Here is a 27,416-nt window from a genome sequence, read left to right as displayed (position 1 = left end):
AGATACTCCCTTCACCCTGGACAAAAAGGCTAAAATGACCAAAGAAAAAGTGGGAAACAGCTGAACATGAGAGGTTTTTGGACAAAGTTTGTGTTTTTTTTCCATTGTTTAAGCACTGCTTCCAGCCAAGAGTGATACCATATATGCCCCATAGCTGCAGAAAAGGCTAACATTGTTATCTTTTTACAAAAAAACAAACAAACAGCTGAACATGAGAGGTTTTTGGACCAATTTTGTGTTCTCCATTCTTTAAGCACCGGTTCGAGCACCGTTTAAGCACCGGCACCGTTTCAAAAGTACCGATTTGGCACCGGTATCGGATAAAACCTAAACGATACCCATCCCTAGTCACATGGCCCTCTTCCTATTGAAAAAACAAAAGTTGTATCCAAGATGGCCGACTTCTAAATGGCCACCATGGTCACCACCCATCTTGAGGAGTTTGCCCCCTCACATATACTAATGTGCCACAAACAGGACTTTAATATCACCAACCATTCCCATGTTATTACGGTGTATCCATATAAATGGCCCACCCTGTACAAAGGTCAAGAACAAAGTAAATTGACTCAGAGAGCAGCTATCAGCTATATTTTGATAGAACAAAAAGGTACTTACCATCTTTTGCACTGCTGTCTGGAAGTGATGGCAGCGTTCGATCCATCTTGAGCAGCTGTTTGCTCACTTCTTCTAGCTGGGATGCGTTTTTTAAGAGTCTGTAACACTCCTGGCTGCTCTTTCCCAACAAGTTGGCCACTTGATCCAGTTCATATTCATTAAGGCTCATTAACTGCCAGGAGCTGGCAATTTGCTCTCTTAATGACGAGGAAAGAAGTGCTTCTGGGTTTTTAACTCCACATTCCATTGCAACCCGTCGGAAACAATCCAACGCTCGGATGAAGGATGGACCTTCAGTCCGTGCAAAAAGGTATGGGTTTGTTTTTGACACACCCGCTCGTTCTCTATTTTCAACAAGCAAGTCAATAGACAAAACCATGCGTTCTGTTAAAAGAACCAGCATGTTCCTTCCATACTGACCTTCTAATTCCAACCTGGTCAAAGCGGAACCAAGTTCTAGCTCCAATTTTGTGCTTTTCCTTATTTGATCTGCAGAGGGCACAAATATTCCTTTGCTCTTTCTCTGAATGTAAGTTTGCAAAAGCAGTCTACCAATATTTCCTACCCTTCCTCTGTTGAACAGACAGACATCAGCTAAAGTTGCTTCACTGAGCTTTTTCCACGTTGACAAACTAGGACTTTCTTTCAGCTCCTTTCTTGTTTCGTCTCCTTCCTCTGTGATAAACCTGTGAAGTTTCATCAAGTCTTCTGTCACAGTTGATTTGTCCACTTCCACTTTTTTGACTTCTTGCTTTAGAGAGGAGGCAAGTGTTTTGCGAGAAAAACACTCATTCCATTTTGTATCAAGAAGTTGTATGAATTTTTTCACTTCGCTTTCTGATTCACTGTCCTCCGTCATGCGACTCTCACCAAATGCAATTTCTGCAGCTCGTTTCAAAGAGTATCCAATCTTCGTGACAAGGGAAATGCTTTTAAACTTACTGGAACTGGGGTCAAATCCACTAATCCTTTTGACCCCTTGAACAGCTAATTCAAATCGGGATGGCAGACATATTTCATGCAAGTACTTTACACTCCTGTCCAGCTCATTTACGGCAAGCACAAATCTACCCAGTTCCCTCATTTTTTGTGCAATGTAAGCAAACTGAGACTTGTCATGCTCATATTTAACAGACAATGCATTGCCATATTTACAAATAAGCGGGTCGTTTCTGATATGCCTCGAGATGTCATCTTGATGCATGATGTGGATGATTTCCTCACAGCCTCCAGTTAAGAACTCTGACATTGGAAGCAGCCGGGAGGCAGCACTGTGACCTCTCGTTCTTTTTGTTTTCTCAGTAGATTTATCGTCTCCTTTTCTAGCTTTACATGACCTTTCGTGTCTCCATAAATCAGTTTTGCGATAAAATGCAAAACAATGTTGACAAGGTAAGAAGTCACGAACTGATATGCTGGGTTTCTTGACCTGTTTCTTGGTCACAATTTCCCCCTCGCCACTTTTAAGAACTTGGCAATTATGTTCATAATCTCCTCTATTGCGAATTTGATCAAGCAATGTCTGTCTGACTTTGGAGCCTTTTGGAAAGTGTATTGCATGGGCAACATCCGTTTCCTCCGCATGTTTCCTTTCCAAATGCTTTGCAAGTTGAGTGAAAGCCATTTTGCAGTATAAACAGAAGTGTTTCTTGCATGGCTCTTTCTTCTCTTCATCCAATACGCAAGGTGTCATTTGATGCAATTTCTTACAAGTCCTTAGACTTGATCTTGTTGGTTCTCTCTTTTCCACAGTTTTTGTGCAGCGCCGTAATCTTTTAACCATTTCTTTCGTACTTGATGCAGATAGAACCATATCTGTAATACCTCCCCCTACATCTCCTGGCTCGTCGCCTGAGTCATTTGTTTGCTTTAGGGGGTTTTGTTTATTTGCCAGCACTTGATCCGAATGATCAAAATTCAAACTAATTTTACTTGACAAACCACCCATTGTGTCATCTGACGTCTCGTTGTCTTCTCCATCCTTTTGGTCTTCCTTTCCTCGACTTTTCTGCTTGGTAGGTGAACCGAATGCTGCGTTTTCTGATTCAGTAATATCCTTATCATTTTTTTGATCATCCAAATCTTGTGGGATATTTTCTTTTGCAGTGCCTGCTTCGTTTCTTGCACTTTCAGTGTTAGAAGTCAATCTAAGAGCATCACTCGAACTTCTCTCTTCAATCAAGTTCCTCTCTCCTTCAAATGACTTCTTCTCACCAATAGTACTCGCCTGTAAAAGAACAAGTATATGTAAGACTCAGAGCCAAATCAGATCCCATGAATAATTTTGGTAAATTTGAAACACAGACTCTTGGAAAAAATGTAGAAGGGGATGCTTAAATTTGTTTTTAATTTTGGTAGATAAATGGTTCTGACATTTTTTTAATCATTCATATATTTTTTTTACTCCTGTTTTAGCACATCAGCACCACGGCAATGCCCCCAACCAAGATCCAGGCCCATTCAAACGAGTCAATATGATGGCCCAAGGTTTAGTAACAAAACTCCCTCCTGACACCTCAAGTCTCACGTACAAAAACCACATGTGACCCATTCAAGTATAGTTAATGGCTTTATTGGATCAAGCAGCGTTTCGACATCATAAATATCTAACCAAGTATATGTAGTAATGGGGTGTTTGATGAAATGCTACATGAAGAAAACAGAATGTGCACTGACACTAGACCTACATCCCTGGTTTGGAATAAACAAATAATTAAAGATAAATTTTTGCTGGGCATACCAGTATTTTTACAGAGCTCACTCGTAATATAACACATCATGGCTTCATGTAAAATATGTTAATACCATGTCCAGCCATTCACATAATAACAGTCACTGTGAATTTTGTCATTTATGCTTTCAAATGTTTGATTTAAAAGAAAATGTAATAAACGGTGGCTACAGGTGCATGCTGTGCATATTGTGTTATGGTAATGACGATGATACATATTCTGAAAGCATACATTATGTACCTGATTCAAAGAGTTCATCTTGTCCAAGCGCTTCATGTCTTCAGTGTCTTCAATCACTGGCTTGTTCACTGCAATGTAAAATGATATCACAGTCTCTAAGGTGCACACATTACAATTTACATAGCAATTAATGACTGTTAGGTCTAAGTTAGCACAAATTTAAAGATCCATTTTAGAATTCAAAATAGTGCAGGGTGGTGGTAGATAGGATTGCATGCATCGAGATTTTAACCACATAAAATACAACTTCATTAACAATAACAATAATTTATATACACTTATAATGGCTCTCTGTCCTACTGAGCCTTGAATTAAGATGGTAAATTAAATAAAAATGCTCCTGAACTTGCTGAAAATACCCAGGAATAAGAGTTAATTTAATCACATCCACCTCTGCCATATTCTTTCTACTGTAATACTGTAGTTCAGTCTGAAAGTACGTAACATGGCTCTGTAACTCAAAGCTACACAAGTATAATTCAGCTTTAAAACCCTACTAATTACAACAGTGTAGGCTCTGCTATATAAGAAAACTTTTATATTATACTTTATAGTATTACACTAGCATTTCTAACAAGTCATATTTATGTTTAACAGCTTTTGAGACCACATCCTTACCTGGCTTTGTTGCAGAAGGTGCTTGGAGTTCAAGAAAACATCTCAAGGAGTTGGATCATTGGTGGACAGTAAAAAGTAAAGTCTTTGGATGCGCATCTTGAAGAAAAGATTACTTGGAGCACAACACGAAAAACAAAATTGTTCTTCCATCTAAAAGCGACGTATAGTTGTCTCATTAGGATGCTTCAGACGCGTTGGGATAAGCTATTTTTTTCACGTTTTCTCAACAATATTTTCTTTTACTGCTGATTTACTAAAACATTTGAAATATCGGATACAAACTCATTATTGTAACAGACAGGGAAAATTGTTAGTTTATAAGTAGCAGTTTTATGTCATAATAAACATCTTTTTGATATTTTTGTAAGAAGGGTAAAGACTGCTCAACAAAGCTAATATTAGTTTATATGTTAAACACTGTTTAAAGTGTCAAATATGCTTTTAACGATGGTTATGCCTAATGTTTTCCATTTTCCATTTATTTAAAACAATGGTTCTTCTTTCGTAAAACCAAATGTAATTCTGATGCAATGCTAATTATGCATTTGTAACTGGGGGAACTATAGGGGAAAATATTAATGTCTATAAGTGTCATATGTGACAGACATAGCGTGATAGACCATAGTCACCAACTGAATTCATATATATTTTTAATAACAATGCAATCCCTTCAAAACACACACGCACACACTCACTCTTGGGGCCAACCAAGGTGCAAGCTGTGGAATTCTTTAAAATGTGTTTGTGTCTTAGATTTGAGTGCTCAGAGTCTTGAGATACATAAAAATCAAAAATATATTGAAGTAGGGCAGAAACTAGCGAGGAAATAAAACAGACAGCTGGGTAATGTTTATTAGAACATACCTCTTGGTCCAGATTGTAGTCCTCTTTGGAATTAAGTGCCAGTTTTACAGCCATGTAATCTCCACTTTTTACAGCATCTCGCAACTCATCTGGCAAAAACAGGTGAGGAACAAATGAAGTTTAGAGAAAGTGGACATTTAAAGATCTCACGCTCATTTAATTTTTCTTTCTTTTAAATGCCTATTTATTCAAATCTCATAGATCCTCCTTAAAAATGATGTGACCTACTGTGGACACAGAATTCTTTTTATTACAGTCACGGACATAAAACCGTTTTTCTCCATGTTTTTGGTAAACTGCACTCAGAACGAATAATTTGGATGGTAAACAAGTTGTGGTTTTCTCATGGCTTGTTGCAACTAAAAGCAAAAGTCTTCTAAATACCAAGATAGTCATCAGGAAACACTCACTTGGTGACAATGGTGGACCTGACAAGATCTCATCCTCTCCGTTAAGATGTTTCTGGAAATCATCCAGAGTCATCCAGTCCAGATTAAGGTCCATTCCTAGACTCAAAGTGGCCTGGCCCTTGTCTGTAAAACACACAATGCAGAGATCATCAACTGGGATTTCACTCAGAAAATAAATCTAAAATCAATGCATTTGACAAGTGAAGTGTGAATGTCATATTTGGAGGCATTTGTTTAGCCAATCAGAAACATACCAGATTTGTCAGTGCCCTCTGGTGGGTCCTGGGTATCATCACATGCCATAAAGAGTCTAGGCTCACTGTCCTCCCTTTTCTTTCTCCTGTCATCAGAAGGGGTTCTCCGCTCCCAGCTTTGCCGCTGTGGTTCATCTGTCTTATCCCTACGCTCCCGGGTATCATCTCCAGGCTTCGATTTCGCCACAGATTCCTCTTCCCGCTCCTCGGTGTCCAGGCTGAAGCCATAACTCTGAACTGGTCGCGAAACTGACATTGAGGGTGGCAGACAAGATAAAAATACTTTTTGAACAACGTGTCATAAAAATCTAAGACATCAAAAAAAAAACAGCTTGTTCTTTTATTGTTCCTATTAGGAGTAGACCTAATACTCACTTATAAACCTGGCCATATGTTGGAATAGAAGAAAAAAAGGTTTGAAATCTCAGGGAAGCCCATACATGTCAATTTAAAGAATAAAAACGTGCAAACATGGAGAGTGTGCGCGTTTGTGTACACACACTCAAATGCTCTTGTTGCAGTTCCTGGTTTTATGCAAGTTTGCTAACAAAGAACTACAGTCTGTCACGTTTAATTAAAAATACTAATAATGAATGAGCTAAACATAGCTATTTTTAAGCTATTTGTGATTACTCTGATCGTCACCAAGTCCTGAGATTCCTGTCAATCACTGCGACACACATTCCTGACACATTTTGTCTTCTGAATTAGAGCTGGTCAGCAGACGAACTATATAAAATACACAATAATAAATAAAATAATAACTTTTGATTGTTTGACAGATCAAATATTTGACCAACACATCTGATTTTAAAGAAAAGACGTTTCTAATGCTGCACGTTATGCTCCTGACATGCAGCAATCTGTTACATTTACTTTAAATCTTTTTACAATACAAGGTGGTGCTGGATGATACTTTTTAATAACAAAATGCTGCTAATTTAAACCCTTTTTCTATGATAACCATTTATACAGCACAGTTCTTTGTGTTCATTAAAAGGCAAACTACACCCTGGCATAAAACACTCGGGCAGGAAGGGGTTAAAGATGCAAAGACATGTAGACTTTGTTTTCACACACCATAGTCTATTAGAGCTCTAGGTTTACATTTCTGTGATCTGCTCTCATCTGGGGCATGTACTATGAAGCAAGTTTAACATATTCAGGATCTATTTTCCTCATCTGGCTTCACTAACAGAAAGATCAGCAATCCCACTAAGAATTCACTCGAAGATGCTTATCAACTCGATGGGGATTCCCAATATGGCTATAAGCATGTTCACATAAAAGTGAAGCTGCTGGCACCACAGGACCAATGACAAGCATCGAATTAGCCTGCTGATAGCAGAGCGGCTGGTTTTACAAAGGAAGGATAAAAACATAATATTAGAAAATATCAAGAGGTGAGACACAGAATAGAGACTGAAAGCAACACAGCTGCTGTAGATAAATAAGAGGTGTGTTTGAAGGGAGCAGTTTAGTGTTAAAAGCGCTGTTTGAAGGTGCTTTGGTCACAAAGACCTGAAAAGACTGGAGCTACTATATTGATAAAGTTTAGCTTATTTGAAGGCAGGAGAAAAAAAAAGCTAGCAAAAATGCTGACTTTGTAACTTAACAGAGTATCACAGCTGTGGGAGAATCTGACAGATTACAGTTTTTATTCCAGAAAGACAAACGCTTTGGGTGCTCTTACAAAGTTTTAGACTATGATTACTATCCGTGCACTGGGGTCTCAGCGATCTCGCAGGAATGGTGACACCGTTTTCTGGAGAACTGACTGATTGGTATATGGTGGTATTTTATACCCTGGTATAAAAATTAACCATCTATTTGGGTTAAACCCTCACAGGCCTCTGGAAGACAGAGCTGTTATTAGAGTTTTATTGTAGGGCAGTAACCTCCTTGGCCCTTTAAGGTCAATTTTTGGAGACCGTATAGCAACTAGTATTTTTTCCTGTCATGGATAAGGTCCTTTATGCCCAGCGGGATTGGTCTGAAGCCACATTGTGTTAATCTGATTCAAGTTCAAGTTTCATGCATACCATCTGATTGCTTGGGCCTCTCCGTCTTCTCCGGCTCTTGTTTCTGAACAGGAGACTCTTTGGTTGTTTTGGGAATCTTCTCAATTTTTCCCAATACCTAAGTGTTGGGACAAAACACAACAACAACAAACCGTTAACACGCTGCATTTCTTTTTTTAGAGGAAAACCTCTGAGCTGCATATCCTGTTTAAAATAGCAAAGAACATCATCTGAAAGATCACGTTGTGTTTTTTGGTTCCATTTATGAAATACTGGATGACAAAGTTAAAATAGAAATAAAGTATACACCTTTGTGGGTTTGCTGCTGCTCTTCTCTGTGGTGGGTTGATTCCTGCGGGGGGCGCGATCCTTGGCCTCGCAGTTTAACAGGAACTTTTCGAAAAGGTTAGTTGAACCTGTGGTGTCCTTCTGTCCCAATATCTCGTCCTTGGTAACTTCCTCCTCCTTACTCTTGGTGACACCAACAGCTGTAACAGAGGACGAGGACGACGAGGACGATGTAGATGGGACTTTGGGTGGTGCAGACGCGCTCTCCTGCCCTTTGCTCTTTGCTTTCTTATGTAGGGTGGAGTTGTCACTGGAGTCTGATTGTAGCGCAGTATCCTCTTTTGCTTTAGAGCTATGACTCTTCAGTTTTTGGAGGCTGCTTTCTTTCTGAGCAGAATCTGTCTTTTTGTTCTTTTTGTCGTGGATAAGGTCCTTTATACCCTGCAGCTTTACTTCCCACTTCCCCTTTTTTTGTCTGGACTTGTCGTCCAAACTGGCTTTTTCCACCGATTTTGTTAAAGTCTCAGTTGATGCGGAATCGTCCATTTGGGACTCTGACGGGCCTTCGCTCACGTCATCTTCCAGCGGAGCAGCGGCCTCGTCTTCAGAGGTTTCGATCTTCCTCTCTTTCTTCCCCTTCTTTTTCCTCCCATCGTCGCCCTTTTCTTTTTTATGCTTCCCTCCCTCTTTTCCTCTTTCCTTCCTGTGTTTCTTGGAGGGAACAGGGTCATCCTCTTCCGATTCAACCACACGTTTTTTTGATTCAGTCTTTCTCTCCTTGGGTGGAGAGCTTGGGGTTGGGGCTCTGCCTTCTTCCTCATCGGTTTCTGGTGCCGGTAGGGGCCTAAACTCTTCTTTCCGCTTGTCCTTCTTCTTTTTCCTTTTTTCCTTAAGATGCGATTCTTCCTCCTCCTCCTCCTCTTCCCGGACTTTCTTCTTCTTTTTCTTCTTGACAGGTGCCTCCGTTGGTCGGTCTTTGTCGCTGTCACTTTCCGAGTCAGCATCAAACACGTCACTCTTTGGAGGCAGAGGTTTCTAAAGAGAGAACGGGAGGGGAAATATCACATTTTGGTAATAGATATTACTTTTTGACCTTCTGACTTAAGGCTCTATAATAGTTTGTCATAAGTAATTAGAGGTCAATAATACTGCCAACAACATTTTGCCCCTTCATTTTCAAAACGATGTCCAGACAGGTGGGAAAATAACATCGATAATAATCTTAATAACAGACAAAATTTGTTTTAAGTTCATCTGTTGTGCATTAGTTCTATAATCAAGAAAGGAAAGATCAGATTACTTATATTAAAAAGGCTTTAAAGCCAAAGTTACAGGCAGTTTGCTTCTGGCTTAGAAACAAAGATGTTTTCTTGCGACATTTAAAAGAATAACTATACCAACACGGGAAACCTCACCCGGCCCGGACACAGAAGACAGATCGATAACTTTAGGTATAGCGTTTATGGCGCTTCATAAACACTATACCTAAACCCAAGAGCGTAACTTTGGGTTCAACATGCGTAAAGCTACATCTGTGCACCAAGACCAACCAAGTCCCACATAGTAGGGGCGTGCAAAAACTTTTATTTGCTGCTTGATGTGTTGGCGGTGGTTACAATGCCTCATTCCCCTGTAAATAATGCCCATGCCTCATTGCTTGAAAGATCAGACTTACCACACATTTCTTGGTTTCTGCCTCTTTCTTGGCCTTAGCTTCAGCCTGTGACTTCTTAAAAGCCAAGAGGACTTCGCGACAGTCTTCCAAATGGGCCTCTGGTTCCCATGTGTCATCGTCAGAGCAGTAGTTCTTCCAGCGAACTCTGTACAGCACTTCACCCTGAGAACAAGAAAGCGAAGATGTAGCGCTTAGCATGACCTGCCCCACTGACCTGACCTGACAGTGAGATCACGAGCCAACAGGATCTATAGAAAACAGAAGACTTCCACATGACAGCTGAGACAAGCAAACACGGCTGACAGGCCCTGTTAGTTAGTTAGTGTTAATTATGGTATTTTGAATGATGCTGTCTGTCTTTAAAGTTCTAATATCAAAAGGTTTACTGAGGAGACACAGGCAAAACATTTAAAGTTGCAGTGAGAACTTGCTGAAAGAAAGTGTGCAAAACAAAAAGTGTAAGAGTTGTAAAAAACTGTTAGTTTCACAGCTGACTTTTGTGTATTAAGAGTGACTGAACGTGAGCAAGAGAGATGCAAAATCCTGTAAAAAGCAGAGGAGAGTGTGAATATTTTCAATCTTTCCAGGGAGATGTTGACAGCGCTGCATCAGACTGTACACATATGAAGTTAAAGCATCTAAAAGGTGCAGAAGCTCCCACTGGGCACTCCGCACTGCTCAGAAGGACCACAGCTTAACTTCCTGTGCATGTGTTTACTTCGCAGGTGGTACAGCCCAGAGAGACTCCAGAGTTCACAAAGACCAACGGCAAAAAGTGTAAAAAGCAAGGTGTTGAAAATATCTTAGTAGAGATAGTATTACCTCCCATTCTACCTCAACAATCAATGTGCACATCACAGAATTTGATTCACGAGCTCAACTGGTCAGTAGAGCTGGGCGATAGAACGATAACGATATGTATCGCGATATAACTTTTACTCGATAGAGAAATTAAGCTATCGCGATAGACCTCGCCGCTCTCGTCCTCTTAAAAAAAAAAAAAAAAAAAAAAAAAAAAAAAAAAAAAAAGGTCAGCCAATCTAAATTAAGTAGCGCAGAGCCGAACCAATCACAGCCGCAGCGTCACGTCGCGTGACTTGTTACGTACAGCACAAGTGCCAAGCCGCACGTGTGTTTGTTTGGGAAGCAGCCAGCGGGTAATGGAGCCAGCGCGTAATGGAGGAAATGAGTGTGCCGACTAGAAAAATCAACCGAGCGTGACCGAAGAGAAAACGGATGACGGTTCCAACGCCGGAGAGATTGTCGAACGGAAGAGCCATAGAAGTTCCGTAGTGTGAAGGTATTTCGGCTATTTCAAGTCTGACAAAAAACAGAGTAGCGTGCACTGTAAATTGTGCCGAAAGCAAGTCTGGAAATACAATAAACTGGTGCATGCGTCACACTGTGCGCCACGTTATTGTTTCGGTGAAATGAATTTCTACAATACTGTTACTGTTAATTCTACTCTCTGCAGTGTTTAAATGCTTACATATATACACACAGTTACTGTCCCTCCACACATACGACTCTGTTCTGCTTCTATGCCCCAGCTTTGTTTACTTTTTCCCACCGAGGCTTCTAGACTTCTGATTGGCCAACATTTCTGCACGGTTAGGAATCTAGCGCCACCTGCTGCTTTGGCATGTTCATAGCAGCGTTTTCCTTCATTTCTGCCTTTATGTGTGGACGGTAGGGCTGGGCCATATTATACCGTTCACGGTAATACCGGTATAATGTTAGGCAACGATAGGAAAATGAAATATCGCGATAGAATGGGAGTAAAACGCGCATGCGCAGTGCCTTTGTTTTCATACGCACATGGCCGATTGTTGAGTGAAACAGATGATCCAGAATTGGTTTGTAAAAATGGTGCAACTTCCGTGATGTGGAACTGGTTTGATGTTTGTCCGTCAGATACACAACAAAGCACATTTTTTTGCAGAACATGCAAGCGGCCGTTGTTATTGTCGTATTTGTCGGACTAAGATGCTCTTAAATCTGGGAGTAATCTGGGTCCTAAACTCCATATGCTTCAGGTCAAACAACACTGCAGCATCACTTAGAGTTAAAAACTGTCTAAATTCTTTCATCTTTAATAAAACGATCAGCATTGCTGCTTTACGAGGTGTAACTATAAAGTTTAACTTCCAGGCATCCATGAAAACAAAAGTTATTACATTTAACGGAGTTAGAAGTTAGCAGGAAGCTAGCGGAAGTTAGCTCGCTAGTTTTGCTAGTTACCTAAGCATGATATAGCATGTTCTGAAGGAGAGATTTCTGAAAAAAATCAAACGTACACCTCTGCTATCACTTGCAACATAAATGAAGACAGGAAACTAAACAGCAGTGACGTTTGTAGGGTTACTGAAGTTGGGCTAGCTGGTATATAATGATGTGCTACGTGATCGCTAGCGACACAGCTATGTTAGCATAACATAAGCAGTGAAGCTGGAGGACGAACACTAACACTTTTCCACTTATAAAAGTTAACGTGAAGGTTCTTCATGGTTAGAGACAAATGCAATCGCATGGCAGGATGCTGTAAACGGACCAAACTTCAGTCAGGAGAACAACTGAGATAATCCATCCACAATACGAGGTTAGTCATTAATATACTGCAACAACATGGGAATAGAGCAGCTGCCAGAGAATTCAACATTAAGGAATCAATGGTACAGAAGTGGAGGAAGCAAGAAGAATGAGTTTAATAAAGTTTGATTTATCTGACTGCTTTGTTTCGCTTAATGTGCCTTATAATCCCGTGCACCTTATGGTCCGAAAAATGCGTACTGCACACTGCAGTTTAATGTTGCAAAGCACCTCTTTTTAACTTCAGTGGATATTATACATGGTTATGCTCAGGATATGTCAGCCCATTTCTAGTGGAAATGCCTTTTGGTTAAACTTTCAGCAAGCAATTTGCATTTGCACTGTTACATTTTTATAAAGCTTTAATGTACATAAAAACCAGCTTCTTGTTTAAGTGAATATAAATGGAAGGTTGTCTTTTTGCGCTAGTAATGTTGTGGAGTTGTATTTTGTCTCGCATCAATTATATCGTCGGTTATATCGTTATTGCAAATTTTCAAATATATATCGTGATAAATATTTTTGGCCATATCGCCCTGCTCTAGTGGACGGGATTATTTTTTAAAACGAAAAATCTCCGTTTTCAAAAATACCCGTGTACGTGTGGACGTAGCCTCAGTCTCTGACTGGAAGCGCTAATTCGTCATTCGGCTTTTGTCAGACTAAAGTAACTGTTAAAACTGTTTGAAAAGCTAAGCTATACAACAAGGAGAGATTGAGAATTTCCTTTTAGTTCTCAGTTTATTTGATATTGACAAAAGTTAGTCAGTTTTGTCTGTTCTTCTGTAAAACAAACTAAGATTTATTTTTAGAATTAATATTTTGTTTCTAAGTGGAATTGACAATTTAGTCTGTTTCGTTTGTTCTGTTTTGAAACTTAAACGCTTTAGCGGCTGCCTTTTGTGTAGTTTGCAATATTTGCCTTTATTTATCTGAAAAAGTCTCATGTTCCTTAAGTACATCTACCCTGTTGAACTTATTATGGGAAATAAATATTTAAATAAAAACAAGCTGCTGATTATTTCACATTTTACTTGTGAGCAACGGCACATTTAAATCTTACAAATATAGTTATTTGGCTTATATCGTGATAGATATCGTTATCGCCTGAAATGAAAAAAACATATCGTGATATGAAAAAAATCTCATATCGCCCAGCTCTACTGGTCAGTAATCAAGCCTGTACTGTCTCGCTGCTCTACTATGAATATTGATTTCTCCCTTCTTTTGGTGCTATTCAACCAAATTCATTTATAGCTGTCTTTAAAAAGAGTGCAATTTAACCTTTGTAACGAGACCTGATACTCAAAGGAACCCCCACCCAAAGTTAATACCACGGACATTACATGTGCTTCACGGCAATCTTAAAAAGAAAAGGTAAAAAGCAAGAAAGATAGCAAATGTAGCTAATGTTAGCTGCTGGGGTCATCTGTGTTTGTGCACGGGTCTAAAGCATGTTTGTCCGCTACTTTATACAGTTAGAAATGCAGCGGTCACAGGGCTCACCCATTATTACCTGGTATAAGTAAATTCAGTGTTAACAAACAGCAAATCCCACCAATCTTCTCACACGCTGCGAGTCCTGCATTATTCGGGGATTTAGCCGATGTAGCCCTGCAGCTAGCAAAATACGATGAAAATATGTGAAAGCCTGCAACGGGTCCGTCCTTGGCCTCAGCAGGGGAGAGCCGAGCGGACATCATGGGACAAGTTGTGCTTGGAAAAGATGCTATGTATGGAGGAACAGCGACCCACGACTAAAACCAGAAAACCCATGTAACAAAGTAACACACAAGCAATTTTGTGCATGTAAATGCACCGCAGAAACGCGATTCTGCTAACACAAAGGGTCTTTCCACCGTTGTTGGTGGGCTATGCCTCGTGAAAGTGGACTGAAAGAAATGCCAGCCATGTTTGCAAAGCTAGCCAGGCGGCTGCGTAGCACTTAGCTATTTTTACCTCTTCCACCCGCATGTCAATGATCTTTTCCACTTCGTACACGTCTTCTTCCTCATCTTGTTCGCTGTCCGCGGGCTCTACCTTGTCGGTTTCAGCCGCCATGGCTGTGTGGTAGTGTTGGTTTCCTAAAATCTGCCTGTTTTGGGTTTTGCACTCGAAAAGGCCGCCGTGTTGACAGAGGTAGGACGCTGCCGTACCTAGTGGTACTACAGACTGCACTAGCTCTGCAGCTCTGAGAGGGCTGCGCTGAACGCAGGGCAGTTACCGCCCGCAGTCACGAGAGGCGTTCAAATGCTGCTCTTAATCGTCGAACGTATCACTCCAAAATAGTATTTACAAAAAATAAAACATTTTATTTTTGCTGATGTACTAAAAAAAGGCGATTTGGCGATAATTAATTTTAATCGAAACAATATATTACGCTATAATACGCTAAAGTGATTTAAAACCAACAAACAACTATTTCATTGCTTTCCATAACGTCTGACTTTTATGCCCTGCTACAAGTTTAAAGAATAACAATAATTTTAACAACATATATATTTTTAAATTTTCTCTTTATTGTTCTGTTATTTCGGGCGATGACGCCCAAAAGTTCGAAATGTACTAAAGGCATCAAAAGTCAGTGATTTGCGAGCGTTGAAAACACGTTGCCTGGTGAAAACAGACCGTCTGCTAACTAATTATACATATTTAAATATAGCACACATCTTCCTGCACAGAACAAAACAAAAAAACACGTCATCCACTCATGTTTTTAGTCTTCAATGTATAATATTTTAATAATCACAAGTGCAATATTGAAATGCCTTAAAAGCCACAATATTAGCAACATGTTTTTCAACTGAGTAAACTTTAAGCAGCTTTAGAAAATTAAATAATCGTTTCAGTTTACTGCCTAAAACAGAAGTCACTTCTAATAACTTTAATCACCTAAATTTATTGTAACATTACATCACAAACAACACAAATACAGCAATACTAGTATAAAATTATGATGATAATAGTATTATTATTAATAACAATAATAATAATAATAATGATATAATGTATTTCTTTATATAAGTATAAAGAAATAAATCAGGTGGAAGAAACAGAAGACCAAAAATACATGGAGGAAAATATTATGTAATTTTACAAAATATAGTAAGAAACTGTTTAAATGTATGTGTACACACATATGTTTCAAATACTGTCCAGCTGTGTGTCAGCTCTGGCATTTGACCATCTGTTTAAACAGTCCAAAAAAAAAGAAAAAAAAAAGAAAAGAAAGAATACAAATAAAAACTAACAACCCCACCCCCCAAACAAAAACAAACCCAAAAAAGAGTTTTAGAAAAAGCCCACATATTTTGTTTAGTGTAACTAATCTAAACATCTCAGTTATGGCTCAGTGTTTGGAGGAAAATTCTTAGCCTTGGTGTAACAAATAACATGGTACTTTTAAAGTAATGCATTACCCCATTGTTGTTGTTGTTGTTGTTATTATTATTGTTATTTCAACATTTTCTAAAGTTACAACCTAATACATTCACACAATGCATGTCTGAATAGCTGTTGGTCAGCTGGTACAGCTCTTTATTCAGACTCCAAAAATGATCTTGAGATCTGCCAGAGAGAGTTTGGAGAGGGTGTTTCCGGTTCCCGACAGCACATTCTGTGCCAGCTCCTTCTTCTTTGTCTGCAGTGTGGAAATTTTCTCCTCCACTGTGTTTTCACACACAAACCTATTGACAATGCCACATAGACACACACACACAAACTATTAGCACAAAGAAACGCAGTTTACACATCATTGTTACCATTACATGCTTAGTAAAACTTAAAAATAAAGATGCAAACTAGAAATTTTGTGGCGATTCAGTTAGAAGCTGATGCGTCACCTGTGGATGGTGACGTCTTTATATTGTCCCACTCTATAGATGCGGTCACAGGCCTGATCCTCCAAAGCTGGGTTCCTGTTGAAGGGTTAAAATTGAAACAACTTTCTTCTACCTTACAGAAATGTTTCTTAAGTTTGGAATAACATAATCTCTGCAAAACTGCAGAATGCATTGTGTGACGTCTGCACATGTTTGTTTATAACTGCCTTTAAATTGTCCTTTGCCATTCCTTATAATGCGAAATGTGAAGGCACAAGATACTTTAGAGGATACAAATTAAATTAGAGAGGATAAAATATTGAAAAAATTATTTGCACAACAGATATATTTCAAATGCAGCTTGCTACATTAAACGGCGAACGGCAAACAACAGAAGTGATACTTTTCCAGCTCTTTGAATGACAATGTGGCTCTCACCAGTGCATGTCAATGAGGAACAGGTGATTCCCACCGATCAGATTCAGTCCAACCCCCCCGGCACAAAGAGAAACCAGCATCACCTGAAGCAAAAACCAGAACAATTAGGCAGCACTATACATTTAGAGCTGTGCAACAAAACAGTTTGATTACACTCATTTTCATCATTATCACTTCAAGCTTAGTTCTCAGCTGCATAGCACACTTGGTATAATGATCACAGCTAATCTAGAAGTCCCATCATCATCATCATCATCATTATTATTATTACTACTATTATTATTTACATTTCAGTGTTGCAGCAATTTCTGTTTATAACATATAATTTATTGTTGTTTACTTTTTATTTAACTGCATTCTTCACAAATGGAGCAAACATTACAAAAACAGGAACAGTTGGCCTTACATTTATGCACAGATTATCAGTGCAAGTACAAAAAAAAAAAGAGTAAAAAAAAAGAAGAAGCCACTATTGCTGTTTTACATAGTGCATCAGTGTTTTCACAGTTTTTTGTAAACTGATAAGTTTTTTAGCTTAAAGAAAAGAAAATCTTCATGTCTTTGATATTGCTCACTGTGCCATCCAGTCATTCTTAATTAGGGGTTCATGTTTTAATCATTTACGGGTTATTGCTATCCCATTGGCTGTGCAAGCAATCTTCTTAATAAGCATTTGTCTTTTACGGATAAGTTGCTCGCAGTGCTACATAAATAAATCGTACAGAAAGAAAAGTCCATCTGTTCTTGTTTCTCCTATCTGTACACAGTTTAATTTAGGGGTTATAAAATATCTTAACAGGTAGATATTCTGCTAATCGTCGTCTGTAATGGAAGATCCCAGAGTCTTCCTCCAGCTTAGATTATTTTAATGTATTTTCGCTGGCCGGACGTCAGAATAAATAAAACAAGTTTCTTATTGTTGTTGTTGTCTTATTGTTGTAAATTTGAGTCTTTTGTATTTCAAAATCTTATTTAGATTGAGCGGTAGAAAGTGGTACCAATTTCATTCCAATATTTAAAGCTCCCATTGATATCTTACTGGTGTGATAATTTTATCATTTTAAATATAGGTCCTCTGCTCTTGATGTAAAAAATGCCATGTGGATTTTCCTTGCAGCTCGTTGTATAAAAGTTGTTTTTATTTTTTATAAAAGTTGAATACGTTTATTAGTGAAACTCTGTTAAATGTGCAGAATGGATTAATCCTCATTAAGATTATGAACATCTTAAATTCTACATCGTTTTCATTCATGTCAACTCCTTTACTTGGTGCATTACTGCCACCTGTTGGTTAGAAGTATGGAAACCATTGTGCCGCCTCATTATGCTTAATTTATGCTCCTGCGGCTGTGTCTCTTTGTGAAGGTAATTATCTACAGGGAGGAGGTCTAAACATGCTCCTGTGCAGTTCTCCAAAATCTAAACTTCACATTGCTCGACGTGTATGATGATGTAAGTCGTTCGAAAGGTGATTAGCTGAGAAGTGGACCGGAACAGGGAAGGGAGAGAGTGGGGTTCACCAGGAATGTGATAAATGCAAAAAAAACCTTCAACCCCCCCAGTCGGCTTCATTCAGACATGCTCCATTTGACAAAAATAGAGACATTTACCTGTGGTCCCTTTGGGTTAGTGTTGAATTCTTCCACCAGGTCCATGCGGCGTTTAGGGTTGACGGTCCCGTCGATGACGCTGTACGTTAACCCCATCAGCTGCAGATGAACTGCTACAATTTGGAGCATGCTGGTCCACTGGGACACGATCACACTGGACAATAAGGGCGAGACACGCCATGAAGACCACATATGAGAAGGTAACATGAAAATTGTTATTAATTGTGAAAAAAAAGACATGAACTCTGAATTATTGTGATGTGTAATGTTTTACCTTTTGTGATCATTACTCTTCTCTCTGATCGCCTTCAGTTCAGAGATGATAGCAGAGATCTAGAAGGAAAATTGATCTTTTAATACTAACTAACTAACAGACTTTGAACTGGACCACCATGCGCTCTTATCACATACATTGTGCATTTTCCCTGCCTCTAACAAAGACAAATGGTCAGCTATGAATTTTAAAACATTTAGCATGAAAACAATCATGTCAAATCACGATTTAGAGCTGAATCTGTGTGGGAAAGATCCAAAGGCTCCAACTGAGGGCAAACAATCCACACCCAGTGACTTCATTGGTGACTTTATTGTGACTTTTGATCAACAAAAACAATCATACCCTGATCTTATTTCACCTTCTATATCAGACAGCAGCACACATTTTCACATTCTGCCAGTAACTGTGATGTTAGTGTGCTGATCTATTGCCCACCTTGGTGCTCCTGCTAGTGCCCTCAAACAGCCGCGAGGGGAAGCGTGTGCCATTGAGGGCCACAGAGTCTTTGGGATCAGGGCCAGATGGCGAGGGGCTGGAGGAGAGCGACAGAGCATTGAGCTGCTCCTCCAGAGATAAGACGATCCCATCACCCTGCAGCTCCGATGAGTCCAGAGTCTAAGCACAGGAGACAGGTGTGAAATAGGTGTGTGCAGTATTCAGTTTGTATCATTATGTGTGTCTTTTTAAATTATAGACATTGCTGGAAAGCCTTATGACAGCACGTGAAAGTGTGTACCTTCTTAAGAAGTGAGAGGTGACAGCAACATTGTCGGAGGCGCAGCAGCAAGGACAGGATGTGGACGGTGCTGGACACCTGCTTAGCCTGCTGGGAGCTCGACAGAGCAGGATCAGCCTGGGACAAACCAAACTCCTGGGCCACTGGAGAGACAGAGAGAGTGAACACTATTTTAAATCACCATTACTGCTACTAGCAAACACTGATTGCTAAAAGAGTTTGACTTAAGGCAAAAGTGCCGTCCCAGCTTCCAGTTTAATTTCTGTTGTTTTCTACACGCAAATTTAATTATGCACCTCGTATAATAATATGCAATCGTGACTGCAAAACAACCTTTGCTCAGATTAAGTTTATTTATTGGTGAGGCCTCACCTTTCTCAAAGGGATTAGAACTGGAAGTGCTTCCTTTCTTCACATCATTTCCTTCATGTTGCTTTAGGTAGCTCTGCAGAGTAGATCTGGAGGAGAGAAAAATATATAATTGACTTTTTATAATTGACTTAATTCCTAGTTTCACAACCCTCAAAAAGGTAAAAACATCAAGATGTCCAAATAAAAAACAAAGATGAAAATGCAGGAAATAAAATAGTGAAATGAACAATACAAACAGAACGTCTTGGGCTTTAAAAATGTTAATTAAACCCCTAACTGTAACTCTGCCTTTGCATTTCACAAAGGTTCATGTCTTTCTGAAAAGATAGACTTTTACCTGGACTGGGCAAATAACACATCATACACAGCCTGCTCATCCTCAGAAAGTTTGAGTCGATGCACCTCGGAAGTCCGATCAGGAAGAGACACCTGAAACAAAACTGCTTTAGTTTCTGGTTATATTTTGTAATTAAACATACACTCCCAGAAGCTAAAAGATACTTTGCTTGTTTATGTTTTTTAATTTAATGGTGGCAAACTCCTAATAGTGAGTGTATTTCCTGATGTGCTACCATAAAGACAGATGTTCATGGAGTCTGTGTGTGTGTCTCTCTACCAGTGGTTGGCCTGTGCTGTCCCGTTGGTCTTTGGTTCGTCGGAGCAGCAGAGTCCTGGTCAGGATGTTGAGTCGCTCTCTGCCTCTCTTGGAGCCGTTGTCCACCTGAGCTTTCCACAGTTTGTACTCGTCGAACGGAGAACAACGCAGAAACCTGAAAAGACAGAGGAACGCAGTGAAAGAACAGGATCTCATTCATGAAATACATTTATTATTCCTAATGTGTTCATTTCATTTGTGCTTCCTTGTCTCCTCCGTCCTACATCCTTCTGCTTGTGAAACAAATATTAAGCTCAGTCCTCCAGACTGAAAACTGTATCTGGAGGACAGAGGAGAAAGGAGCCTTTCCAGAGGAGCTGTAATCGAGGATGCACTGGTGTATCCTTTGCATGTTTTTATCTTCAAGTATAAAACATCCATGTCACACAGCTGAAATACACAAGCCAAGGTTAGAAGAGGATTTGTCAGACGTTGTTTTAGTTATTTAAGAAGCTCAACTGTGTGATCAAATATTCCAGACTTCATGATTTATATGTAACTTATTAAAAACAGGCGTATTATCTCGTCAGTCTGCACCATATTATGAAAATACTTAAAAACTGTCCCAAATATTAAAAACGGACCACACATGTGCAGCAGGCTAACAAAACACAGGATGGGTTAGAAACTTGTATTCACTGTGCTGTTGTCTTACTTGAGCAGCGAGTACATGTCCAGCAGGTTGTTCTGAATGGGTGTACCAGTGACAGCCCAACGGGCTCCGGCCCTCAGCTGACAGACAGCCATGGAGGTCTGCACTTTTGGGTTTTTGATGCTGTGGGCTTCATCCAGAATTATGCGGGCCCAGGACACTCGCAGGAGAGGAGCTGAGCCTGGACGCTGAAGAAAAATAATGGGAAGTGTGTTTGTAAGTTATTTCATTTTGCTGAAAGTGATGTTTCCAACACTGCTCTTATCTTAGTAAGAAATCACGAAAACAGTATTTTCCTTTTTAGTGCTGCTGCCAGCATCTTCAGTGTTAACACTGAAGGCTTTGGTTCCGGTCGTATATGTAGTATTTACCACATCGTCCTTATCCGTGTTGGGTTTATCGGCCTCTTCTTTTTGGACCGGGATCTCCTTGGACACTAGGCTGTAGGTAGTCACCACCACATCGTAATCTGCCAGTCTGGTGGACACATGCACAACACTGTATTTAGTTTTTGTGACTCAAATGTCCTTCAAATGGGAAAAGAACAGCTGTAATGAAGATCTTTGACATGTCAAAGAAACAATGACAGAGCTGCTCTCCACTACTTTGCACAAACACAAGATCAAACATTTACAGTACACAAATCAATTCCCCCGTGTGCATCATTTCATTTTGTCTGTGAAAGCATGTTTTCCCGAGAGGTGTGCTTTGCAAAAATAACGACAGTTATGACAGCGGAGCTCCTTTTTGTCTGCTTTACTCATGTTTACGACTGTACTGAGTTTTGGCTTTTCCAAGCTTTCTCTTTATGAAACATTTGCAGGACATTCTTGTTCCTACAGTGCTTTACTATGACCTCTAATACCAACATTTTAATATGTAATTGTTTGGCACAAAGGTAAAAAAGGTCAACTGTCACTGCAGGAACTTTGTGTGGCTCCTCAAAGAATAAGATGCGACTGCACCATTACAAACTGAGATAAAGGCAGAGCGGAGAAATAAACAGCAATGTGTGTGTGACAAAGTTTGCAGCTTTCTTACGCTCTGGCACTTCTCTCACGGTTCGGGCCGTGGTACAGGTACACCGTCAACTTGCCCGTCTTGACATGTCTGTCAATCTCCTTCTTCCAGTGGTGCACCAGGGAGGCAGGGCAGATGATAAGAGTGCCCTTAGACAACACAGGGATGCAGTCTGGACACAAAAAAACAAGGAAATAGCTAAAAAAAAAACCAGGAAGAACTGTATAATTTTATTTAACTAGATTTTATTTGATCCACTGAGTCAATGACAAAAGGTTCTTGTTACCAGTTTTGGATAACCAGCTATCCTTCTTCTTCTCTTCCATCTCCTCCTTGTCCTTTTTTGCTTTCATCTTCATGGCCAGTATGAGAGAAATCATGGTCAAGGTCTTCCCCAGACCCATGTCATCCGCTGATTGAAAAGAATACAAATGAGATGTACTAGAAAAAAGATGAAGAAATGGTAAGAAGCGAGGTGTTCCTCTCTTTGTCATGTGAGCAAACTGACTGGCCTGAGGAGACCATTTCTGTACATAGAATAGCAAATTAAATGTAACAAACAGACCCCACGGGCTTATTTCCAAAAACACTCACCCAGTATTCCTCCACAAGGACTCTGCGTTTCTCTCCAGAGCAACCAGGCCAAAGCTCTCCTCTGATGGGGCAGGAGAGGCACCTGAGCAACCAATCACAATGCAGCAATCTTAGCCTAACATCATCGTCCAATCAAAAGAGGAAATACAGGCTGTACCATTCTAAATTGTGACAGTTTTGTCAATAAAAGAAAATGTTGTGACGCAAAAATGAAAATTAATTAAAATATATGGACACATAAAGATTACATTCAGATGCAATTTCTTAGAGCATAATAATGTAAAACTATGAGCTACAATCGGAAGCTATATTTCTAAGGCTGACCTTAAAATGTGGCTGCAATACTAGAAGCAGAAAACCATCCTCAAAATGAGAGTAAATAAATGGTACTCAGTCAGACACCAGGTATTTTTTATGCAGTGCAGCCTCAGTCTGAGCAGTCAAATCAGAGTAAAGATGGCGCTCGCCTGCGCTGAGTGTCATGTAAAAATTGCCGATAGATGAATTTAAAAGTGGGCTTTCATATCTTGAAATTTTGGATGATGCTTTTCGGTGAAACTATTCGTGTAAGATTTCAACCTCTCCTGCTAAGAGTTGTCTGTCATCCACTATCTTCTATATCACAACAGCTTAAAAATTCTAAATGTAACTATTTACTGACAGAGCCGAGCACTAAGCCTTGTGTAATCAGTCAGAATATCTGAGTGCTGCTATGAGTTTCCTTTATTTTTGAAGTTTTTGTGAAAATGTAGTCGTTGTTGTCAGATTTTTTTTTTGCCACAGTAGTGAGTGAAGCAGTGTGTAACACCTTGATACCCTTGGGATCAGGGGCCTCAGCCTCGGCATCAGGACAGGACTCCAGGGACTTGTGGAGATGGTCGATGGCCTCACAGGTGGCATTTTTCACCGCCAGAAGACGGTCGTTGGTCATTCTACCCCCATAAAATGTCTGTGCCTGTGGGTATGCTGGAAACATTAAGGATGAATGATTAGCAATCTATATTTATTTCAAGTTAAAAAAAAATAAATTACACATTTTATAGAAGTGTTTCTCTTTCCCATATGGCATACCTCCATACATCTGAGAGTATCCCTGGCTCAGCTGGAGCTCCAGAGAGCCACCAGAGGCCTGATGATGGTGCAGGCCCGGGGCTGGAGGAGCAGGGAGCAGGATGGTCCCGCCCTGCCGGCTGAATGGATTCATCTGAGTGGTGCTGAAACCAGAATCAGTGCTGCTACACGCTTCCTCAGACTCTGAAAGGGAGACACAGACATCCAGCCAAATCTAAAAAACCTTGTTGGTTTTATTATTACACTTTCACCTGCACGTTTGTTTGACAGAAAGAAAATCAAAGAACATCAAATTACACAGCGCTTACTAAGACAAAAAAGTCCCTCAAGGTTTTGCCCGTGTAAGCATAAGGGCTTAACTGGGAGTATAGCTGAGGTACATAGTGGAATAACTAAAAAGCACTTGAATAAACCATCTGAAAACACTATTCTATTATTTCTCATGTGCAGTGTGACTCCTACCAGGCTGAGAAGCAGCAGTGAGGCTCAGTGACTCCAGGGCTTCCTCCAGCTCTTTAACCTGTGTCCTCAGCCTCTCTCCTTTATCTGGTAGCGCCTCCAAGTTTACTGAAGATAGAGTGGCCTGAGTGAAGACAAAGAGCTCTCATAAGCCTGAGTATTAAACTAACCAGCTGCTCTGTAGTATTTGTTGTTGTGATGTATACAGTATTGGAGTGTGTAATTTATGGGCTGTTATATATGCTGAAACTGAAGGATTAGCAGTTAGCTAATACCAGCCAATTAGATATCAGCCTAATCATAAATCACATTGCTGGACTTGTGAACTAAACTGTACTTAACAGCTACCTCAGCCTACTCTGTCAGCTAGTGTAGCTAACAGTGGCAACTTTAACATTTAAAGAGAAAAGCACATTCTGAGAGCTTGCAGATTATTTACTATGATATAATTACAAGTACTACAAATATTCTTCGGTGTTTTGGGAAACGCCGGCTAGGAGTGACTGATATGAGTATATCAGGGCGGTTAATTAACAGATTTCTTAATGCAGACACCTTTTTCTGCTGGAGCTGAACGGTGAGCAGGTTCTGCAGCCCTTTGGGGTTTTCCACCGGCTTTTTGATGTTAGAAGCTGGCTGGAATCCTGGGAAGTTGGTCAGTGTCTTTTGGACAGTAGAAACAGGAGGAGTCTTTTGCGGAGCAGGCTTCACCGACACCAGTACCACATCATCATCATCATCGTTTTCGGGACTGTTGGGCTGACTGGACTCTGGCTGAGTTGGATTGTCAGGTATGGGGCTCCTGCTGCTGTCAGAGTCTCTGGATGCATGGGTGCAGCTGCTGTTTTCTAGTATTTGTTTGGTTTCTTTCACCTGAGAGGTTTCAGCATCAGATGGTTGCTGAGTCAAGTTCCTGTGAGAAACTGGTGCAGTTTGATTGATTGTTTTGAGTTGATGTTTGTTTGATGACTCAGAATGAACAGTCTTGACGTTGGAGGAAGAAATGCCCTTTTCTGCTTCTCCTTGCTTGATGCGGTTCTGCTCGGGCGTGTCTTGAATCTTCTCGGTTCTTTTTTCAACACTGTTTTCTTTGGGACTGTTGTTCTCCTCATCTGAAACTCTCTTTTTTAACTTCATCCCCGGTGGAAGTTGTTTACCCCGGTAAGTATCCGACGACCTGTGCTTATCATCTGCCTTTTCTTCCACTCCTGCACCTTGTTGCCTTTCATTTTCTTTCTGGTAATTTGCTCTTCCTTCAGCCTTGTGACTTGCTTCTCTCTCTTCATGTCTATTGTTGTGCAACTTTCTCCACCCAGAGTCCTTGTCTGTCTGGCTTGGTGCCTTAAAGGGGTTTCGTACAGGTGGAAGACATGAGGGCTGTAGCTGTGTGTCAGACAGAGGGCTTCTCTTTTCTGTTTCTGGCTGCAATCATGGAAAACAACACACTTTAAAAAAAATGTATCATAGAGATTTACAGAAAGGTGTCTAATAACAACTAATCCCTAATGTGGTGTTTAAAAAGAGTAAATAGTTCAGAATAGGAAAAATACTTGTTCATACCATTTAGCTACATCCTATTTAAGGCTGCAACTTATGATTGTTTACATAATAAATGTATTAATCAATGCGTACGCCAGGAAAACCGTAAAAAATTTACAGTTACAGCATTAAAGAAAAAACAACAAAAGAAAAACAAATACAAAAGAGGTAAGGATTACTTTTGTTTTGAGTGACTGACCAATGAACTGACTAATTTGTACAAGTTTAATTATTAGTGGAGTAGTGAGAATAATAACTTAAAACTTTAATTAACCGCATTTTTAATAACTAATAACTATCTTTAATTAATATCTCAATGCGATGGCCAGAAACCGTTGGTGATACAGATATTGAATGTATATAAAAAAACAAGTGTGTGTTGGGAAGTCTGTGACAGCACTTACTGCAGTCCAGGGTACATTTCCACACCACCTCTGGCCTGCTTTTTTACCTACAGCACATCGGTAGAACAACCTGGAAAACGAGAAGGAATTTGCAGTTAAATACACAGTCTAACCGACCTGGTTTCTAGTCATATAAGCTGTGTATAAGCATGCGATTTCAGATTTCTTTCTCACACACACACACACACACACACACACACACACACACACACACACACACACACACACACACACACACCTATAGCCCTGCTGTTGCTGACTGTAGTTGAGAGCCTGGAGTTCCACCATTGAATCTTCATGATGGAGGCAGTGTGATGGTGAAATGCTAGAGACATGATAATTCATGTCAATAAAACAAATATTTGTGCAACACACACATTTGTTTATCAATAACTTTAACAATATGTCACTGAATAACCAACACTTTTAACCTCAGATGTTTGGAGAGAGCCAATGAGTATAGTAAAGTTGGCTACTGAGATGAATGGAACAAAAGCAATGTAAGGATATAGTCAAGGAATAGTCAAGAGATTATTATTTGGTTCAAACACAGTGACAATGACTGCTTCAGGTCTGAAAATACAGTAGAGTGGCCTATTGTCATCGTGGGAATACCTGGTTTGTTGACTAAAATCACATCCTTGCTTGTCAACGCAGACGTAGAAGCTCTTGCCTTTATTTGGTCCATCTTTTAATCCGGTTTTTAACATACACACACCACCTGTGACAAAAAGGTCTCTTTTTAGAAACACGTAAAAACTCGAAGTGCAGAATATTTAAACCGATGGTTAAACTAATTATTAAACTATGTAAGCAGCAAACCTTTATCTCAGGATAAAAACACAAATATAACCTCTTTAAACCAAACACAATATCCAGTTTAGCATTTTATAACACATAATTAATCACCACTGACCGATTACCACTTACCGTGGATACTACATACAACCTTTTCCATTTTATCAACACATTAGTTCAGTTTCAGTTACTAGAACGTGAAGGGAAGAGCTGTATTTTGTATAGACCAATCGCAGCTCTCGGATAACACATCCGCTCTTCAAACGTCAGTATAAAAGTCAAGGTCCGAGTTATTTAGCAAAATTGTATTATGATGGACAAAGAAATAATATATAATAATGTATTAACATCAAATACCAATAACTATTGAATATATAACAATATTAAAGAAAGCAAACTCAACAAACACCAAATTGAATTTGCTTGATGACTCTTATTGTGCAATATATTTAACTTTTAACCGGATATGATATAAGCTAGTTCCGAGAACTTCCGTAAACCTGTTCCGTAAAAAGATTTTTTTTACATGTATGCAGAAGCTGCTTTTCAGTTTAAAAAAACGTATGTTTTGTATATAAAAAGCATTATTTATCATTTCTATGAAATGAAAAGACATTAAAAAACAGTTAGTACTAGCGTGATGTAAGACTACGTTACCCAC

The 27,416-nt window shown here is 39.6% G+C and overlaps 2 protein-coding genes across 3 annotated transcripts in view; both read right to left on the bottom strand.

Annotated features, from left to right (window-relative positions):
• mphosph8 (M-phase phosphoprotein 8) overlaps positions 1 to 14,551 on the bottom strand; it is a 29,818-nt gene extending 15,267 nt beyond the window's left edge. The window contains exons 1-8 of one of the 2 annotated variants that reach the window (XM_004573020.4): positions 14,269 to 14,551; positions 9,721 to 9,882; positions 8,067 to 9,080; positions 7,779 to 7,875; positions 5,737 to 5,985; positions 5,483 to 5,605; positions 5,073 to 5,161; positions 619 to 2,845 (exon numbers count right to left, since the gene is read on the bottom strand). In XM_004573020.4, coding sequence (XP_004573077.2) covers positions 619 to 2,845; positions 5,073 to 5,161; positions 5,483 to 5,605; positions 5,737 to 5,985; positions 7,779 to 7,875; positions 8,067 to 9,080; positions 9,721 to 9,882; positions 14,269 to 14,370 — 4,063 coding nt within the window. In that variant the 5' untranslated portion in view covers positions 14,371 to 14,551. The remainder of the gene's footprint in view (positions 1 to 618; positions 2,846 to 5,072; positions 5,162 to 5,482; positions 5,606 to 5,736; positions 5,986 to 7,778; positions 7,876 to 8,066; positions 9,081 to 9,720; positions 9,883 to 14,268) is intronic. The other variant, XM_004573022.3, reaches the window with a different exon arrangement.
• A 271-nt stretch (positions 14,552 to 14,822) lies between these two features.
• Positions 14,823 to 26,978, bottom strand: ttf2 (transcription termination factor, RNA polymerase II). Its single transcript, XM_004573023.3, has 23 exons — positions 26,888 to 26,978; positions 26,573 to 26,678; positions 26,196 to 26,282; positions 25,958 to 26,027; positions 24,570 to 25,436; positions 24,018 to 24,138; positions 23,556 to 23,738; positions 23,293 to 23,450; positions 22,485 to 22,566; positions 22,177 to 22,302; positions 21,912 to 22,062; positions 21,242 to 21,347; positions 20,874 to 21,058; positions 20,180 to 20,333; positions 19,901 to 19,992; positions 19,564 to 19,649; positions 19,192 to 19,334; positions 18,891 to 19,070; positions 18,453 to 18,511; positions 18,179 to 18,332; positions 16,569 to 16,651; positions 16,152 to 16,226; positions 14,823 to 15,995 (listed from the first exon to the last, which is right to left on the bottom strand). Exons 1-23 carry the CDS (start codon positions 26,913 to 26,915, stop codon positions 15,851 to 15,853), a joined length of 3,441 nt encoding a protein of 1,146 aa, XP_004573080.3. The 5' UTR covers positions 26,916 to 26,978; the 3' UTR covers positions 14,823 to 15,850.
• Between the last annotated feature and the right edge of the window lie 438 nt (positions 26,979 to 27,416).

Source organism: Maylandia zebra, linkage group LG16 (assembly GCF_041146795.1).
Source record: "Maylandia zebra isolate NMK-2024a linkage group LG16, Mzebra_GT3a, whole genome shotgun sequence".
NCBI classification, from domain to species: domain Eukaryota; kingdom Metazoa; phylum Chordata; class Actinopteri; order Cichliformes; family Cichlidae; genus Maylandia; species Maylandia zebra.
This window is presented reverse-complemented; position numbering and strand designations above follow the sequence as displayed.